This window comes from Oncorhynchus masou, chromosome 26 (genome assembly GCF_036934945.1).
Source record: "Oncorhynchus masou masou isolate Uvic2021 chromosome 26, UVic_Omas_1.1, whole genome shotgun sequence".
In the NCBI taxonomy this organism is placed as follows: Eukaryota; Metazoa; Chordata; class Actinopteri; order Salmoniformes; family Salmonidae; genus Oncorhynchus; species Oncorhynchus masou.
The window spans coordinates 909,969-931,437 of NC_088237.1; the positions used below are offsets into that span (position 1 = coordinate 909,969).

General features: G+C 41.7%; 2 protein-coding genes across 3 annotated transcripts in view; one reads left to right on the top strand and one right to left on the bottom strand.

Moving 5' to 3' along the window:
- The window catches only part of LOC135514617 (uncharacterized), a 33,342-nt gene that overhangs the window by 2,995 nt on the left and 8,878 nt on the right, over positions 1–21,469 (top strand). The gene's annotated exons all lie outside the window — the stretch shown is intronic.
- Positions 1,020–18,256, bottom strand: tpst1l (tyrosylprotein sulfotransferase 1, like). Of its 2 annotated transcripts, XM_064938045.1 has the most exons (6): positions 17,827–18,250; positions 5,487–6,171; positions 5,156–5,314; positions 4,752–5,005; positions 3,579–3,780; positions 1,020–1,603 (listed from the first exon to the last, which is right to left on the bottom strand). In XM_064938045.1, exons 2-6 carry the CDS (start codon positions 5,898–5,900, stop codon positions 1,571–1,573), a joined length of 1,062 nt encoding a protein of 353 aa, XP_064794117.1. In that variant the 5' UTR covers positions 5,901–6,171; positions 17,827–18,250; the 3' UTR covers positions 1,020–1,570. The 2 variants fall into 2 exon arrangements, with proteins under 2 accessions (XP_064794117.1, XP_064794118.1); XM_064938046.1 differs by lacking the exon at positions 5,156–5,314 and having other exon boundaries at positions 17,827–18,256.

The following is a 21,469-nucleotide window of genomic DNA, read 5'->3' on the forward strand; positions in this document are numbered from 1 at the left end:
TTACTGCATTTGAAACATGCTGTGAATGTTGCTTTCTGGATAGAGGGGGATTAACAGCAAAGAGGAAGAGAGAAATACACATTTAGTCCGTGCAACATAAGTCAGCCAAACATTCATTCTATGAAGGTGTCAGTGCTTCGGTTTGGGCCTAGGAAATGACCAAACTATCCTACAACAATGGTGACCTCCACAGCAGAGTTCACCGTTAATGGTTTTCCCCTACCGTTATCTCTTGATGATGCATACAGTCTATTGAGTTCAGCACTGATAAAATACATTATCTCTCTCTATTTCTGGAACTCCTAATTGAGAGGCAAATCAATGTTCTATCAACATGCTAAGTTTATGGTCAACAACAACGACCAAGTTTGAGATGAACAGCAAACTACCTTAGTCAGAGGATCCTGGTAAACACAAGACCACAGCATATCATTGTATTTGGCTGTATGCCCTGACGAATAAAGGTTGTTCTGGGCTGGAAGGTTAGCCCATGCACCACAAACTTCCATCTGTTAAGGTTGCACGGCTGCATTTTCTTCAAAGGTGCGAAGACTTCATTTCATAATGTTATAGACTGCTCAAAAAAATAAAAGGGAACACTTAAAACAATGTAACTCCAAGTCAATCACACTTCTGTGAAATCAAACTGTCCACTTAGGAAGCAACACTGATCGACAATAAATTTCACATGCTGTTGTGCATTGTTTTATGCTTGCTTTCCCTGGCTAGATTTTGTGTTGCGTTACTTCTGTACATTTAATTGTAGTGCCCTGCATTGAGTTTCAACGGTGATAAGACTCTGCTTCTTAAAGAAAACTTTACATACACATTGACAACATACTGCCGGTAAAGCACTACGGGAAAAAAATAACCACCATAAAGATTTACCTTAGGCTTATTTTGGTGGGTACTGTAAATCCTTAGCAAAGACACCTGAAATAAATGCTTACAGACATTACTTGCTATACAGTGATTTGCCTTATTTATTTTGACAAAACAAGCTATAAACTAATACTGAATGAATTCTCCAACAAAATAATTTATTAAGAAAATAAACATGACATCTTGAAAAATATAAATGTATGCCTACTTACACACACACACTCACAGATCTTTCCAAAAACATGTTCACAGATTTTGGATGAGTGACAGGAAGTTAATAAGAAACATAGAAATGGTATCAGGTTCAACAATTGTGGTACAAATTCACATTACACTGCAACACTATTGGTACATGGAGGGCTAGGTGGAGGGAGGCAGAGTTTCAGACACGGGACTTTCCTGAGAAAGAGTCAAGGGAAGAGGCACCGGAGTTCCCACACAGTGGCATCCACTGTCTCACAGAATTGTGGGGCAATAAACTGATCCATATTTGATGCCCTCATTACCCTCAAATAACACAACATAGGCTAACAGTCACGGTGGCCTATGCAAACACACAGACGCCGTTGAGAATCCTCTTTAGTGGGGTTGATGGTGGGCTGAGAGCGAATGGGAAAGGAGCATGGAATGTGGAACTGGAGAGGGTTCTAGAATGTCCAAGGTGCCTTGTGTTTACCTCCTCCTCCACCTAACTGGGATGTAGGGTTTCTGTTCTCTGAAGCTGAGGAGAAGAAAATCAGCCTTTAAGGAAGAGCACATGCCGATATGAAAATATGTGCATGACACAGGTAGCTCCTTAATAGGGGAGGACGGGCTCATCGTAACGGTTGGAACGGAACTAATGGATTGGTATCAAACATAAAGACATGGTTTCCATGTGTTTGATACCATTCCACTTACTCCATTCCAGCCATTATGAGCAGTCCTTCCCTCCCCAGTCTCTTGTGGTGTATATTACTAATTACAGTGGGGCAAAATAGTATTTAGTCAGTGACTAATTGTGCAGGTTCTCCCACTTAAAAAGAGGAGGCCTGTAATTTTCATCATAGGTACACTTCAACTATGACAGACAAAATAAGAAAATCCAGAAAATCACATTTTAGGATTTTTTATGAATTTATTTGCAAATTGTGGTGGAAAATAAGTATTTGGTCACCTACAAACATGCAAGATTTCTGGCTCTCAGACCTGTAACAACTTCTTTAAGAGGCTCCTCTCCTCTACTTGTTACCTGTATTAATGGTACCTGTTTGAACTTATCAGTATAAAAGACACCTGTCCACAACCTCAAACAGTCACACTTCAAACTCCATTATGGCCAAGACCAAAGAGCTGTCAAAGGACACCAGAAACAAAATTGTAGACCTGCACCAGGCTGGGAAGACTGAATCTGCAATAGGTAAGCAGCTTGGTTTGAAGAAAGCAACTGTGGGAGCAATTATTAGGAAATGGAAGACATACAAGACCACTGATAATCTCCCTCGATCTGGGGCTCCACGCAAGAGCTCACCCCGTGGGGTCAAAATGATCACAAGAACAGTGAGCAAAAATCCCAGAACCACACAGGGGGGACCTAGTGAATGACCTGCAGAGAGCTGGGACCAAAGTAACAAAGCCTCCCATCAGTAACACACTACGCTGCCAGGGACTCAAATCCTGCAGTGCCAGACGTGTCCCCCTGCTTAAGCCAGTACATGTCCAGGCCCGTCTGAAGTTTGCTAGAGAGCATTTGGTTGATCCAGAAGAATATTGGGAGAATGTCATATGTTCAGATGAAACCAAAATAGAACTTTTTGGTAAAAACTCAACTCGTCGTGTTTGGGGGACAAAGAATGCTGAGTTGCATCCAAAGAACACCATACCTACTGTGAAGCATGTGGGTGGAAACAACATGCTTTGGGGCTGTTTTTCTGCGAAGGGACCAGGACGACTGATCTGTGTAAAGGAAAGAATGGGGCCATGTATCGTGAGATTGAGTGAAAACCTCCTTCCATCAGCAAGGGCATTGAAGATGAAACGTGGCTGGGTCTTTCAGCATGACAATGATCCCAAACACACCGCCCGGGCAACGAAGGAGTGGCTTCGTAAGAAGCATTTCAAGGTCTTGGATTGGCCTAGCCAGTCTCCAGATCTCAACCCCATAGAAAATCTTTGGAGAGAATTGAAAGTCCGTGTTGTCCAGCAACAGCCCCAAAACATCACTGCTCTAGAGGAGATCTGCATGGAGGAATGGGCCAAAATACCAGCAACAGTGTGTGAAAACATTGTCAAACGTTTTCTGTAAGTCTTCACCTCTGTCATTTCCAAGAAAGGGTATATAAAAGTATTGAGAAACTTTTTATTGACCAAATACTTATTTTCCACCATCATTTGCAAATAAATTCATTAAAAATCCTACAATGTGATTTTCTGGATTTTTTTAAATTAATTTTTTCTGTCATAGTTGAAGTGTACCTATGATGAAAATTACAGGACTCTCATCTTTTTAAGTGGGAGAACTTGCACAATTGGTGGCTGACAATACTTTCTTGCCCCACTGTATGATCACTGAGCATTGGGGTTCTATATTTCAAGCATCATGAGGATATGCATACTGTCCATGTGTATGCATCTCCCTCTATCCTTTACAATGATACTGTCCATAAGAATAAAAATATGAAAGGATGTAAATTCTGATATGGTGAGTCAGGTCTCACCAGTGTGTAGTTGTTGGGGGCTATGATGGGGTCTGGCCGGGCGTAGTCTGGGGGGTTTTCCAAGGGGTCGTAGCCGAGGCGGGCGAGCATGGGGGCGATGTCATCCATCTCACGCAGCACATCAGAGGGGATGTGACCCACCCACTTAGACAGGGCGTCTGTGTTTACAGGGTTCACAACCTGGTCTGTGGACCGCTCCACTCTACAGAGGGAGATCAGACAGATATAACATTAGTGTATGTGTGTTTGTGTGAGACTTGATTCTCCACCTGACCTCTCCAACCTACAAGGGTCTAGACTAATTCCAATGCGTGTGCGCACACACATCTATTTTTGTCCTAGCTTTGAGAGGTGCATATGGTTGTGACAAGATGTAATCGTGGCATAAGACAGAAGTATTAAATAAAGCAGCTCACAGACTACCACAGCTGGCTTCACATTATGTCTCATCGAAACCTTCCATTAAACCATCATACATACAGCTCCAGACCTGGCTTCAAATGCTATTTGAACTCATTTAAAAATACTTTACCTGGGATTGTTTGAGCAGAATAGTAAAAAAGGTGAAAAGAAAACCCTGTACATCTGGCACATGAGCAGACATTAAAAGTATTTGAAAATGTTAAATAGTATTTTAACCCAGGTCTGTACTGCACCGCACAGCTGGAAAACCAGACTGACTGACCACTGTATGCTTCATAGTAGTAATAGATATGGCTGACCTGGTGATCAATGAGCATTGTCAGTGTCCACTTATTCTATCACACGGAAATGGAGGATAACTACCTATTCTTCAGGCATATCTTTATTTTGAACTCTACCATAACGCAGCAAACGTCTGGTACGCAATCATCAGAAGATAGACAAGCGGGTGAGGTATGTGTGTGTGTGTGTGTGTGTGTGTGTGTGATTGAGCAGGGATGTGTATTTATGTGTAGGGATGTGCATCTGTATGTGTCTATGTGTATTTATTGAGGCAGTGTGTAAGTGAGAGAGAGAGGTGTGAGCTGGGAAGACAGACTAATGTGTGAACCCTGTGTAAGGAGTAATACTAAGTACACCTGTGAGCCATAATCTTCTACAGCAAAGGTTAAATGGGAAAGGAAATAATGAATCTTAGGAGGGTGCTTGTCTTGCATGTACATAAAGACAAACTCGCTCTCTTTCGCTCACTTGGACAGCGACACACCGCCGGCCTTGCCAATGAGGTCTTCGTGGTGTAGCACGGCCGGGTCCCATGGCAACCCCAGGAAGCTCAGCAGCTTCCTCATCTCTACCTCTGGGTGCAGTACCAGCTGCTCGTAGCGCACAGGCAGACAGCTGCCCTCAGGCGCCCCCTGGCACTGGGAGTACATGCCCTCCACCGCACGGCTCCACTTAGTTAGACAGTCCCTGTAACTAGTCAGGTCAAAACCAGAGATGGTCACCTGCAAGAAGAGAGAAGGGAAGAAGGAGTCTGTGTTAAAGAGAGAGAATAGAGAAGAGAGTGAAGTGTCTGAAGAGCAAGGAAGAATGGAAGCTCATCAGACCCCAGCATGCAGAGGGAACCCCCTCCCCCACCCCACAGCAGTTGCTACCTTGCGTGAGATCATGGAGTGGACGGTAGCCCTTCCATCCCGTAGCATGAGAACAAACTTGGCCTGGGGGAAAATACGGGCCAGGTAGGACAGAGACTTCAGAGCAAATGGATCCTTGTTACAGAGCCTGGCTGCTGGCTCCCCATGACCTATTATTACCTGGTGGAAGAAATCAATCAAGCAATGAATCCAGCCTCAAAGCTATAGAAAAATGGTGCAGTTACAATTTAATTACACTGCAGCATCCTAGCCTAGGCAACCCTTCCTATGTTTCAGGATTACCTGATGTAAAGTGAGAAGACAAACAGGAGAGACAAACACCATGGCTAACCTCCAGTAAGAACGCCCGCACTGCTGAGTCCAACACCTGGTCAGTGACCCCGGCCTCATCCAGTCTGACCCGCTCTCTGGCTGAGCGACTCCAGGTGGCACGCATGGCAAGAAGACGCGGGATCACCCGTGTCTCCTCCCCGCAACGCACTGCATTGTGGGCATCCAGCATGGCCCGCATCAGTGTGGTGCCGCTCCGAGGGAACCCACCAATGAAAATGAGGGGTGTGTCCTCGCCATAGTAAATGGGAGATGCTTGGCTCTGATTGGTGGAGCCCAGGTGGGCATCTGCCCAGGTATGGCGGTGGGCGTGGTCAGGGGGAGGGCAGTCGATGCCACTCAGGCCCAGGTAGAGGAGAGAGGCGGAACAGAGGAGAGCACAGCCCAATAACATGCTCACCTTCTGTCCCCTCATTGTCAGTTAGACTGGAGGATTATGGGCTGTGGACTGGAGTTAAGAGTAAGAGCTTCGGGTATGATTTGGTATAAAATCTGTGGGTTGAGATCCAGAGTGTTGAGAGAGGGGCAAGGGAGAGTGACTGAGGCCTTTGGGTAGACAATAGCGTCGTGAGGAACGTAGAAACCAGTTGTTGCTGGCGGTCTAGGACCCCCCCAGGTGGCTCTGAGAGGGGTCCTTTCCAGCTGGGTGCCAGCCCTGTACATATCCTTGATCCACCATACTGGACCTGCAACACACACACACACAGGCTTATTTTTGTTTACAATTGATATTATTTCTTCTGGTGACCACAAACTCTGTTATTACATAATTATTACGCATTACATTTTGTAACAATTTCAGAACAATTGTAGCTTCCTGCATTGACCTCCCCAACGAATGACTGAACTAGCTGCACAAGAGACACAGAAGAGCGTGTCCGGTTGGATTTCTGCAACATTCATATTCCACATCCTGCATTTGGAGAGCCACTAACTACACGGTTACGCTGCCTTCTCGTAAATGCCATCAACTCTATGCTCTCCCTTCTCACCTCACTCAGTTTCTTTCTTTCCTCTATCCCTCATTGTCACACTCATGTAAAGCCACTAACTGCTACTGTTCCATGTTTTCCTACAGTGACAGCTTGCTCAGCCACACACTACAATGCAAAGCAATTTGTTTAAGATCCTATGAGTCTCTACTAAACTAAATCAAAAGCCTGCCGAATGCCAATCCTCACATGCTGCAACAATCAGTCATTTAGTTTTAGGCTACAAAGAGTTTACACAGTGTTGACGCCGAGTTTGCACCCAAAACAAAAATGTACCCAAATAATTTGCACAAAGAACATGTAGCCTAATTTATAAATTTTTGTTCATTCCCTTCTGAAAGGCCTAGGAACAAATGCTTTGTACAGTACATGTGGTCTCTGTATTAGATAAGTATTTCAAAGTAAATGTCCAGTGTTAAGATTTCTATGAAATATGACCTATAATTAGTTCCACAGTTCTTAAATTACGGTGCATTTGGAAAGTATTCAGACCCCTTTCCGCTACAGCCTTATTCTAAAATGGATACAATAGTTTTTTCCCCCTCATCAATCTACACCCCATAATGACAAAGCAAAAAACAGGTTGACATTTTGGCAAATGAAAAAAAAAAACAATAATAATATCACATTTACATAAGTACTCTGACCCTTTACTTAGTACTTGGTTGAAGTACCTTTGGCAGCGGTTACAGCCCTGATTCTTGTTGAATATGACTTTACAAGCTTGACACCTGTATTTGGGGAGTTTCTCCCATCCTTCTCTGTTGATATCCCTCTAGTGGTGTGGGGGCAGTGCTTTGGCAAAGTGGGTGTGGTTATATCCTGCCTGGATGGCCCTCTCCGGGTGTAACGTTGGACGGGGCCATGGTGTTCCCGACCCACGTTTCAGCTTCCAGTATCTATTCTGCAATAGTCTATGTGCCGGGGGGCACATAGACTAGGCTGTCCAATCTGGTGCAATTCTCCCGTCTTATCTGGTGTCCTGTGTGAACTTAAGTATGCTCTCTCCCACTCTACCGCTGAATGCTCAGCTACGAAAAGAAAACTGAAATTTACTCCTGAGGTGCTGAACTGTTGCACCCTTTACAACCCCTGATTATTATTTGACTCTGCTGCTGCTTATCTGTCAATGTTTGATCATCTCAAAGTACTCTTATAATCTCCACCCGGCACAGTCAGAAGAGGACTGGTGACCCCCAAGAGTATGGTTCCTCTCCAGGTTTCTTCCTAGTGTTGGAAACTTTGAACATCGAGATATTGAAGACGTGATAGATCAGACGCATAGTGTATAAGGAGTGAAAGAGACCGGGTTTTATGTCAGGAGGTAATGGGTCTCCGTAGAAAGACAGATGGTTTGGAATGTGTTGGGTGGACGGGAGGAGATCACAGGATTGCTATAGGGGAAGCGGATGGACATCTGTGGATTAGGCAAAAGAGGGGTTGCAGTCAGATCCCCTGAAGGGAGTAATAAGGGTTTACATCCAACATTCCTGTTGAATCATAAGATGTAAGGATTGGAGAGAAGGAGGGGTGTCTAAAGTGGATACATTACATTACATACATACCATACATACAGGGGCAAAAAAGTATTTAGTCAGCCACCAATTGTGCAAGTTCTCCCACTTAAAAAGATGAGGCCTGTAATTTATCATAGGTACACTTGTACTATGACAGACAAAATGAGAAAAAAAAATCCAGAAAATCACATTGTAGGATTTAATGAATTTATTTGCAAATTATGGTGGAAAATAAGTATTTGGTCACCTACAAACAAGCAAGATCTCTGGCTCTCACAGACATGTAACTTCTTCTTTAAGAGGCTCCTCGGTCCTCCACTCGTTACCTGTATTAATGGCATCTGTTTGAACTTATTATCAGTATAAAAGACACCTGTCCACAACCTCAAACAGTCACATTCCAAACTCCACTATGGCCAAGACCAAAGAGCTGTCAAAGGACACCAGAAACAAAATTGTAGACCTGCACCAGGCTGGGAAGACAATCTGCAATAGGTAAGCAGTTTGGTTTGAAGAAATAAACTGTGGGAGCAATTATTAGGAAATGGAAGACATACAAGACCACTGATAGTCTCCCTCGATCTGGTGTCTCCGTGTTTGAAGGACAAAGAATGCTGAGTTGCATCCAAAGAACACCATACCTACTGTGAAGCATGGGGGTGGAAACATCATGCTTTGGGGATGTTTTTCTGCAAAGGGACCAGGACGACTGATCTGTGTAAAGCAAAGAATGAATGGGGCCATGTATCGTGAGATTTTGAGTGAAAACCTCCTTCCATCAGCAAGGGCATTGAAGATGAAACGTGACTGGGTCTTTCAGCATGACAATAATCCCAAACACCGCCCAGGCAACAAAGGAGTGGCTTCGTAAGAATCATTTCACGGTCCTGGAGTGGTCTAGCCAGTCTCCAGATCTCAACCCCATAGAAAATCTTTGGAGGGAGTTGAAAGTCTGTGTTGCCCAGCAACAGCCCCAAAACATCACTGCTCTAGAGGTGATCTGCATGGAGGAATGGGCCAAAATACCAGCAACAGTGTGTGAAAACCTTGAAGACTTACAGAAAATGTTTGACCTCTGTCATTGCCAACAAAGGGTATATAACAAAGTATTGAGATAAACTTTTGTTATGACCAAATACTTATTTTCCACCATAATTTGCAAATAAACTCATTAAAAATGAAAAACAAAATAATCACATTTTACATTACAATGTAGTTTGCCAATTGGGTGGTCTGACGGAGATGTAGACACTCGGTGTACAAAGCACAAAGGAAAGAAATCTCACTCCAATCAATTTTTATAGAAAGTTAGCAAAAAATAGATAAGATCTTGCTACCATGGAAAGGAAGATACCTGTCTATTTGTGGAAAAATCTCCCTGATTAACTCCTTAGTTATATCACAGTTTACCTATTTGCCTACACCTAGTGACCTGCTTTTAAAATTATACGAACAAAACATAAAATTTTATTTGGAACGGCAAGCCAGATAAAATGAAAAGGGCCTATTTATATAACGAATATGAATTCGGTGGGCAGAAATTATTAAATATTAAAGCATTAGACCTCTCACAAAAGGCATCAGTCATACAAAAGTTATACTTAAATTTAAACTGGTTCTCTAGTCAATTGGTACGAATGTCTCATCCTATATTCAGGAAGGGCCTTTTCCCCTTTATTCAGATTTAACCTGCTCACTTTCGGTTGTTTGAAAAGGAAATAATCTCCAAAACATCTTTATTTTTTAAACAAGCCTTAGAAAGTTGGTTGCAATTTCAGTTTAATCCACCTGAAAGGACGGAACAAATAGTACAACAAATATGGTGGTTAAATTCAAATATACTAATTGATTAAATAGTTTTTAATCGAAGAAATTAAAAAAAAAGTATAAATTTAGTGAAAGATACCATAAATAGGACTGGTGGAGTTGTCGCACATGCAGCTAACACAGACATATGGAAATGTCTGCTCTACCCAAAATTACAACCAATTAATTGCAGCATTACCACAAAAATGGAAGAGGCAAGTTGAAGGGGAAAAAAGTAAGGAACTTGTATGTCGGCCCTGTATTAAAGAACATAAACGGTTAAAGAAGTGTGATAAATAAAAACATATACCAATTGCATTTAAGGACCAAAAAACTGACAGCTGTGCCATATAAATTGCAAAATAGTTGGGAAGAGATTTGCGATGTACCCATTCCATGGCACATGGTTTATGAATTGATACGCAAAACACCGGATTCAAAACTTTGAATTTCTCAATATAAATTACTATACAAAATTCTTGCAACTAATAGAATGTTATATATATATATATATATATATATATATATATATATATATATATATATATATATATATATATATATATATATATAGGGGATACACTCTTGGTATTGTCCAAATGTAGCTCATTTTTGGTCACAGGTCCAGGAATGGCTGAAGAATTGCAACATTTGCCTAGAACTAACGCTACAGATAGCAATACTGGGTGATTTGAAAAGCCTTAATCAATAATAGTAATTATTTTAGCAAAATTGTTAATATATTATATATATTTTTCATTTACAATCTGTAGAAGCTATGAGAATAGGAAGGTTCAATTATTTTGTGAAGCATCACAGCTGAAAAATATATGGCAAGTAGAAATCCGAAATGGATGATGTTGAGAGACAGACGGGAGGGGTTGAGTGGAGCTGAAGGGTGGGACTAATAACAAGATAAACCATGTAAAACATACGGGATCTGTAAAATGTATATAGGTTCAGAGCTGTTGTGAAATAGCATAGTTACAAATAGAAATCAAACTGGTTGGACAGAAATAGAGGAAGGACTCAGAACAAACAAGAGAGAACTATTGTAAAGTAGACTGTCTGTAGAATGTGTATAAGATGTATGGATTGAAGGTAAAAGCAGAAGTGTTTATTAGTTTACTCCAACTGGGGGATCGGTGGTAGGGTTTGCGGGGAATAATATTAAAGGTATATTCTTTAAAAAAGTATGTCTATATAGGTAGGTATATACACCTACCTATATGCATGTGTGTATGGAGATATTATTATATTTACCCAAAAAATATGGGGGATTGGAAATGATGCAGACAATTACATTGGAAGCAACATTCTTTCCGCAATATTAAGCTGATCCACCCTCTAGAGAAAAAAAAAAAAAAAAAAAAAGTATGACATCTAGGAACTGAGTAACACTGTTGAGAGTTGGCCAAGACATGAAAAGTAACGTTAGTTTCCTCTCGTCCTCTATTGAAAACAGACCCGTAATTCAATTTGATCGATTATTAACGTTTAAAAATACCTAGTTGTATTACAAAAATAGTTTGCCAAAATATTTAAAAGTTGATAGGCAACTTTTAAAATATTTTGTAGTGACGTTGTGCATTTTGGAAGCTGTTTTTTTCGGGATCAAACATGTCAAATTGACATTTTGGATATACATGGACGGAATTAAATCGAACAAAATGACAAATTGTGATGTTTATGGGACATATTGGAGTGACAACAAAAGAAGCTTGTCAAAGGTATGTTTTATTTTTGAGTTTTGTGTAGCGCCTGCAGGGTTGAAATATGCTACCCTCTGTTAACTATTGTGCAATCATCAGATAATAGCTTATGCTTTCGCCGAAAAGCCTTTTTAAAATCTGACATGTTGGCTGGATTCACGAGTGTAGCTTTATGTGTGATTTAATGAAAGTTTGATTTTTATATCAATTTGCCGCGCTGCATTTCGGCCAAGTGGGATGCGAGCGTCCCCTATCCTAAAGATGTTATTAAGGAAGAAGGAACAGTTTATTGCCCGTATTACTTAACTTCCTGCCTAGCAAAAAAGACAATGTTTAGAGAGGAGGAGATTCCACCCCAAATTGGGGTATATACAGTTGAAGACGGAAGTTTACATAACCTTAGGTTTCAACCACTTCACAAATATCTTGTTAACCAACTACAGTTTTGGCAATCACTTAGGACATCTTTGTGCATGATACAAGTAATTTTTCCAACAATCGTTTACAGACAGATTACTTCACTGTATCACAATTGCAGTGGGTCAGAAGTTTACATACACTAAGTTAATTATGCCTTGAAACAGCTTGGAAAATTCCAGAAAATTAAGTCTTTAGAAGCTTATGATAGGCTAATTGACATCATTTGAGTCAATTGGAGGTGTACCTGTGGATGTATTTCAAGGCCTACCTTCAAACTCAGTGCCTCTTTGCTTGACATGATGGGAAAAATAAAAATCAGCCAAGACCTCAGAAAAATAAAATTTGTAGACCTCCGCAAGTCTGGTTCATCTTTGGGAGCAATTTCCCAACACCTGAAAGGACCACGTTCATCTGTACAAACAATAGTACGCAAGTATAAACACCATGGGACCACGCAGCCATCATACCGTTCAGGAAGGAGACGTGTTCTGTCTCCTGGAGATGAATGTACTCTGGTGCGAAAAGTGCCAATCATTCCCAGAACAACAAAGAACCTTGAAGATTCTGGAGGAAACAGATGCAAAAGTATCTATATCCAGAGTAAAAACAAGTCCTATGTCGACATAACCTGAAAGGCCACTCAGCTAGGAAGAAGCCACTGCTCCAAAACCGCCATAAAAAAGCCAGACTACGGTTTTCAACTGCACATGGGGACAAAGATCGTACTTTTTGTCCTCTGGTCTGATGAAACAAAAATAGAACCGTTTGGCTATAATGACCATCGTTATGTTTGGAGGAAAAAGGGGGAGGCTTGCAAGCCAAAGAACACCATCCTAACCATGAAGCACAGGGGTGGCAGTATCATGATGTGGGGGTGCTTTACTGCAGGAGGGACTGGTGCACTTCACAAAATACATATCATGAGGCAGGAAAATTATGTGGATATATTGAAGCAACATCTCAAGACATCACTCAGGAAATTAAAGCTTGGTCGCAAATGGGTCTTCCAAATGGACAATGACCCCAAGCATACTTCCAAAGTTGTGGAATATTGACTTAAGGACAACAAAGTCAAGGTTTTGGAGTGGTCATCAAAGCCCTGACCTCAATCCTATAGAAAATGTGTGGGCAGAACTGAAAAAGCTTGTGCGAGCAAGGAGGCCTACAAACCTGACTCAGTTACACCAACTGTGTCAGGAGGAATGGGCCAAAATTCCCCCAATATATTGTGGGAAGCATGTAGAAGGCTACCTGAAAACATTGACCCAAGTGAATCAATTTAAAAGACAATGCTACCAAATACTAATTAAGTGTATGTAAACTTCTGACCCACTGGGAATGTGATGAAAGAAATAAATCACTCTACTATTATTCTGACATTTCACATTCTTAAAATAGTGGTTATTCTACTGACCTAAAACAGGGAATGTTTACTAGGATTAAATGTCAGGAACTGTGAAAAACTGAGTTTAAATGCATTTGGCTAAGGTGTATGTAAAACTTCAACTGTATACACTACTGCAGGTGGAACCATGTATTTGTCTTATACAGCTGTATGACCCAATACGTCAATAAACCTGGTTTAAGCTTTACTAGTCGTCCGTGAGTGTTAACGGGTTCATTTTAAACCTAACAATGCTAAAACATTTAGGAGATAGAGGTGCTCAAAGTTGCCCACCATTTTGATATAATTTAAAAGCTTACAAACAGGGTTGTCAAAAGTGAATGAAATCAAATGGAATGACACTCTGGTCTAATGTAGTAGACTATATAGGAAACCGGGTGCCATTAGGGACTCAGTCATTGACTGTCCCAGAATGAAGAGTAGGCTACAGAGCAGTTTCATTGTCTCTCTTCTCCAGTCTGTTCAGAGTGGATGTGGAGGAAACTGGCATCTGGTTGAACCAGGAAGGCAACACCCACTTTCTGGATACTTGCTAAAGTTCTTGTTAAAGTTCTGACAGATGAGGATGTTGAATGTGAACACTAGACAGAAATTGGTAAATAATAATAATTATTTATGCATTTTATTTAGGCTGTTATTTCAGCATGAGCAGTGTGACGGTCACAAATGAATTCAAAACAGTGTCATTCAGTCTAGTCGTTGCGCTTCCCCTTTAATTTCCAATGAAATAGCCAGCATCAGGTGCGCAATAAGGCGACAGATGCCATTTATTTTGTTCTATAATTGTGCGTTGTAACCGTGTCTTAAAGCCAACAAGGGCACCGGATTGAATCCACTATTTCCATTGTTGGATTACAACAGTCAAGTCAACGTTAATCTCCGCTGGGGTTCTATGGACAGATTGGTTGTACAGATCTAGCCCGTCAGGAGCCCTCAACCAAAAATATAGAAAGGCCTACTTGAATGCAGGACTTCAAACAGTGTGACCATAGGGATGGGATTAGCAAGGCTATGTGAGAATGCTGACTATCGAAAAACAGTCCAGAACTGCCCTAAATGTGTGTTAGAAATTGCCAGGTCTGTTGCTGTGCAGATTGCAGTGAGTGTGTGTGACAGTGTTTAGGGGAAAGAGATTGACAGGTCTGTGATAGCTTAGAATGTGTGTGTGCGTGTAGGATTATTCCACGATTCTCTGCTATCGGACACTGAGCTCCAGGATGTTACAGTGGCAAGAAAAAAAATAAAAAATTAAAAAAATAGGTGAACCCTTTGGAATTACCTGGATTTCTGCATAAATTGGTCAACAAATTTGATCTGATCTTCATATAGGTCACAACAATAGACAAACATAGTGTGATTAAACTAATAACACACAAATTGTATTACTGGTCTATATTGAATACATAATTTAAACATTCACAGTGAAGTATGTGAACCCCTAGGCTACTGACTTCTCCAAAAGCCAGTTGGAGTCCAATCAATGAGACGAGATTGGAGATGGTTATAGCTGCCTTGCCATATAAAAAGAACCTCACAATATCAGTTTGCTATTCACAAGAAGCATATCCTGATGTGAACCATGCCTCGAACAAAAGAGATCTCAGAAGACCTAAGAATGGTTGACTTGCATAAAGCTGGAAAGTGTTAAACGTATCTCTAAAAGCCTTGATGTTCATCAGTCCACAGTAAGACAAATTGTCTATAAATGGAGTCAGTTCAGCACTGTTGCTACTCTCCCTAGGAGTGGCTGTCCTGCAAAGATGACTGCAAGAGCACAGCGCAGAATGCTCAATGAGATTAAGAAGAATCATAGTGTCAGGTGAAGACTTACAGAAATCTCTGGAACATGCTAACATCTCCGTTGACGAGTACACAATACACACAAAAAAAGAATGCTGTCCATGTGAGAACACCACAGAAGAAGCCACTGCGGTCTGAAGTTTTATAAAAGTGCACCTGGATGTTCCACAGCGCTAGCAAAAATATTCTGTGGACAGATGAAACTACAGTTGAGTTGTTTGGAAGGAACACACAACACTGTGGAGAAAAAAGGGCACAGCTCACCAACATCAAAACCTCATCCCAACTGTAAAGTATGGTGGAGGGAGCATAATGGTTTGGGACTGCTTTGCTGCCTCAGGGCAAGGACAGCTTGCTATCGTCGACAGAAATATTAATTCCCAAGTTTATCAAGACATTTTGCAGGAGAATGTTAGGCTATCTGTCCGCCAATTTAAGCTCAACAGAAGTTGGGTGATGCAACAGGACAACCACCCAAACCACAGAAGTAAATCAGCAACAGAATGGCTTCAACAGAAGAAAATAAGCCATCTGGAGTGGCAGAGTCAGAGTCCTGACCTCAACCTGATGATGCTGTGGCATGACATCAAGACAGCAGTTCACACCAGACATCCCAATAATATTGCTCAACTGAAACAGTTTTGTAAAGAGGAATGGTCCAAAATTCCTCCTGACCATTGTGCAGGTCTGATCCACAAATACAGAAAAAGTTTGGTTGAGGTTATTGCTGTCAAAGGTGGGTCAACCCGTTATTAAAGCCAAGGGTTCACATACTTTCTCCACCCAGCCATCCACCCAGCCAACCATTGTTGTGACCTAGATGAAGATCAGATAACATTTAATGATCAATTTACGCAGAAATCCATGTATTTCCAAAGGGTTCACATACTTTTTCTTGTCACTGTAAATTGCAGAACAGACCAGGCAGAATCACCAGTGAACATCTGGTCATGACAATGGGTAGGGTGAAGTTAACTGCTTTTAGAAACACACATACTTACACACTAGCGTTGATAGGAATTAACTTGCAAAAATCGAAATAGTCCGCCAAAAAGCAATTTCAACTTACTCTGACGATTGTCCGTACGGTTGGTCCTTATGCCGGGGGGGAGAAAAAGTGGTAAACAGACTTAGCAAATCTGGGTCTGTTGTAGACCCACTTCCTCTCTGCTTACCTCATGTCAAAAATAAAATATGCACAAAAAGCAAGAACTTGTGGGGAACAAGCAGAGGGGAACTTTGCCTAAACAGACTGTTACAATGGTTCCACCATGAATATCAGTCTGAAAGAAGTCACTAAAAAAGATGCAAGTATCTACAAGAGGCAGAATATTGACTACAATTACATTTACTTTAAGGAATTGGGATACCTAGTCAGTTGCACAACTAAGTAAGCGTTTCACTGTCAAGTCTACACCAGTTGTATTCTGCACATGTGACCAATAACATTTTATTTGAATGCATTCAACTGAAATTTGTCTTCCACATTTAACCCAACCCCTCTGAATCAGAGAGATTGTTGTTGGGGGTTAACTGACTTTCTCAAGGGCAGAATGGCAGACTTTTCCATTTGCCGGCTCTGCGATTCAAACCAGCGACCTTTTGATTACTGGCCCAACGCTCTTAACCGCTAGGCTACCTGCCGCCCCATGTACTGGTTGTATATTTTGTTGGTCCTTTTGGCGGTAGGAGGTGGAGAAAGGGTATCCACAGGAAGGTGTTTACCCTACTTTATGCGGTGCTGGTAGGTTGTGTCCCTTGTATTTTCAATCTGTTGAGGCATTGCTTGTGATGCACAATATGTAAATAATAGTCGAATTTAGTCCACCAAAGCCCTCGGCTGGAAGGGGTTTGCTGGTCTGTTAGGCACTGCCATATTGTGCAAGTGTTTGTCATGTGTGAATTGCATTAGTATTGAAATGAAAACCTGTAAACACAAACAATATATTTACAAACTAACGTTAGCATACTGAATGTCTGATTGATGGGGATTTGTCTCACATTCCTGCCTCCAAAAGGACCAATCACATGGACAACCAGTGAAGCATCATTTTATTCAACATTCTGGTTTGTTGAGGTCATAAGAGGAATCTTCCCTGATCTGAACGCGAATGTCTACCCGAAATATAATTATTTGCAATTCAATGGTGGGTCTTCAGGCTAAGAGAAACTGAACTGACCTTGCTGAGGAACTACAACAAACCAACGTTGGGAAATTGTTTAAATATACTTTCCATTATAATGATACATTCCAAGCCCACATTCAATCGAGTGTAAATCTAAATTGTATTTTTTTTTTAAACTGACAAGCTAATTTCCAAAAATCAGCTAGGGTTATGTAAACTAACTAGGCCAGCGGTCCACACTGAAAAAAAAGAAAAGAAAACAGCACCAACGGCAAACAGGGGTGTAATCATTAGTTCAAACAGTTGCATTCCGTTTTGTAAATTAAAAATGGGAGACAATTTTGCAACTAACACGAGGGGCAAATTCAGGTAGGACCCTCCCCGTTTCGTTCAGTTTGCTTCCCTTTAAGAAACGTTTTGCAACAGAATCGGGCTAATTAATACACCCTTGGTTAAATCGACAGTATTGCTACCTCCAGTGAGTTGTGAATACCCAGGAAGCGCAATTGGTAGTAGTTTTGTATACAGAGAACTTCACTGAATCGAATGTGAATATCACTCACCTTAACTGCCGAGAATCAGTCTCTGAAAAAGAAAGGTCCGTTGTATTGTGTAACTGCAAAAGAGGAAACTGTCAACTTCAACACAAGCCGCTCAAACAAGATAAATTGTGTAATTTAAAACGAGTTTAACTATGGTGTTGTCTTGTCACCAGTCTGAGGTTCAGCCGTATCTACTGTCGTACAACACAATATAAGGAGAGTAATTCAGCATTCTTAAAAGAAACGCCTGAGCGGTGTTTATTACTTTCTGATGCTGACGAGAGAAAATAACTATCGGGGAGGTTCTCTTTTGCACTGTTCAACCAATCGAATAAACGTGGAGGAGGAGTTAAGATGGAGTTTGCCCTTGTTAAATGGATGTTAATAACGTCCAAAAGTAACATCACATGCTTTCTTTCCATTCCTCCTAAAGACCGGATGCAATCGTTTGACTCCACTGACGGTGTACGGGACAGTTGCCATAAAGGCAGTAACACAGCTAGAATAATGAGACAGATATTTCACCGGATGTATAAGTGTGAAGCATCCGGTTTTCCGCTTCCATTCACTACCAAATATGGTGATGAGATGAAGTCCATTGGATGGCAGTGAGAAGAGATGGATTTTGTCCGACATTATGCCATTTTTTTCACCAATTAAACTTTTGGTCTCAAAACAGTTTTCCGTTCCCAAAACTACACTCTGTTCCGAATAGAGTGGACTAAGTTTTGTAGATGTTATCCTTTGCCAAAGGAAAACAAAAATGTTTTGTTTTAAAAGAGTGCAAGGGGGAATTGATTTATTACACACGTACTTTAGGGTAGGCGCTCACTAACGGAAATATGCAAATATCTGCTTGAACGCTCCAATAGGATCTCGCTAACTCATGCTTTGCTCTAACACCCTTCCTTGCTTGTTCTGCCCACTATGGCTCGTTTGTTCCCATCTGAAACGACAGGAGTTGGTCTATCTTGGTTAGTTGTAAAATTCCCTTTGATACAAAGATAGACACTTTCACAGTACAATATGAAGAGCGGCTGAAACTGCTTCTCCATTGAACGACCGATCACACTTGTCGGCGATGTCATATCGCAGCGACGTTGGCTATGCTCATGCGTAGGAACACATAATCAGGTCTGAAGGTAGTCTAGCAACAAACTGCACATGGGCAGGCTGTGAAATCAATGGGCAGGCGGTCAAATCGATATAAAAAAATCTAAAAACTTACGGAAATGTAACAACTTGGTTTATAGTAAACACAATAGAGAACAACGCTCAGTAGACCGCTAATTTGATCAGCTAGCAGTTGCTAGCTCATACACCGGAGAAAAACCTACACCTGATTCCTCATGTTAAGAAATTGAGGAATCTGGACATTCGGTTGATTCAGAAAATCCAGTCAATAGTCCCACACCCAAAAAGATACAAATAATTGTCTTTGCGCGAACTTCAGGTCAACATTGTTGAAATATATATATATTTTTCATTCTCAAGGTCAAAAATCGATGCTGCCTCTGCAAAGATAAATGAAAGAGCCAATGGTCAGAAAAAAATTATACACAAAAAATCGTTCACCTCTAGACCTCTCTGAATCATGCATAAAATAGTATCCAAGAGCTTAAACTTGCAAACACTGCTTCTTCTGATAAATGCACTGCACAGTAGAAGACCATCCAACATGCAAGAGTGCTTATCTGAAGCAGAGAGATATATATATATATTTATATATTATCTACCTTACTTGCTTTGGCAATGTTAACACATGTTTCCCAAGCCAATAAAGCCCTTGAATTGAATTGAATTGAGATACCGGAGATGGTGGGGGCTATGGCTTTACGGTGTCTCCGGGGACCACGGTGAGGATGTGAAGCACATAGTAGGTGGCACCGGACTTCCCCGATGGATATATGGCTGTGGATGTTGCTCATTGTATTGGGATGAAGCAAGATGCCATCGGCAGCCGCTCAATCATCATCCAGTTTGCTTTTCGCACAGTGAGAGATGCAGTTTGGAAGAAAGCAAAGGAAAGCACCTTTCTGAAAGATAGAGAATTTAGATTCGGTGAGGACCTGACTGCAGGTTATCCAAGATGGCGTAGCAGTGAAGACGTGTTTGTTTGTCCTTTCATGTACTTTTGTATTTTTTGGTATATATATATATATTTCAATTTATTTTCAATCTCTTTTCTATTTTTAATTTGATTATACCTTCCGGTAACCTGCCTAACCCAATGTGATACGGAATCGCTATTATTTTCAATTTTAGAACACATTCAAGAACCTCCAGAAGCTAACCAGCTAATTAGCTACAAGTTATTAGTCATTGTTAGCCACTGCTAGCGGCTTTTACCTTCTGCACAGATACAGGCCCTGTTTTTAGCCTGGATAATACTCGCTAGTCTACCAGTATCGGACTGTCTCCACAACAACGCCGGATTCCTGCCGTGATCCCTGGACCACTACTTCTGATCGTCACAGCTAGCTTGCAGCTAGCTAGCTCACAGCCTGCAGCTAGCTAGCTAGCTCACAGATAGCTTGCACTCACCGTGGCATCCAGTACCGAAGCTATCCCTGAGGCCCACCTCTTGGCCTACTCAGCTGTTCACACAAACCCCACTCATACACGGCTAGAGCCCAATACTCCAACGGATCCTTGCTGTAAACTCTGGACCTTGGCACCGGATCACCGCTGCTACCGATTGGCTATAGTGGCTAACGCCACTGCCACGAAGCTAGCACCAGTTAGCTGTGAGCCAGGCGCATCTCCCGGCTAGCACACTAAATTCTACAATACCTCTTTTGCCATCTGGCATGGATTCTCTGTCGACACGGCGCCCCCCCGCACCACCACGACTGGTCTGCCGACGAATACTCCATCCGCTGTGCCTTCAACCGGCCTCCGTCGGAGCAGACGCTCCTACTAGCCCCTTGCTACTAACTTTAAATGCCGTGTCGCTAGCGTAATGGCGGCTTCCCTGTTCCATCTACTGCTGCCCCCTGGACACTATGATCACTTGGCTACATAGCTGATGCCTGCTGGACTGTCCATTAATCACGGTACTCCATTCTGTTTATTCATTTTATTTCTGTCGGCCAAAGCCGCAAACTCAGACTCTGTGTGTAGTTAATCCGACCCTCTCTGCCTAGTCATCGCCATTTTACCTGCTGTTGTTGTGGTAGCTGATTAGCTGTTGTTGTTTTAGCTAGCTCTCCCAATCAACACCTGCGATTACTTTATGCCTCGCTGTATGTCTCTCTCAAATGTCAATATGCCTTGTATACTGTTGTTCAGGTTAGTTAGCATTGTTTTAGTTTACAATGGAGCCCCTAGTTCCACTCTTCATACCCGATACCTCCTTTGTCCCACCTCCCACACATGCGGTGACCTCACCCATTACAACCAGCATGTCCAGAGATACAACCTCTCTTATCATCACCCAGTGCTTGGGCTTACCTCCGCTGAGACCGTGTCTGTGCCTCGACTTAGGTTGGGCAAAACTAAACATGGCGGTGTTCGCCTTAGCAATCTCCCTAGGATAAAGACCTCCTCCATTCCTGTCATTATTGAAAGAGATCATGATACCTCACATCTCAAAATAGGGCTACTTAATGTTAGATCCCTTACTTCAAAGGCAATTATAGTCAATAAACTAATCACTGATCAT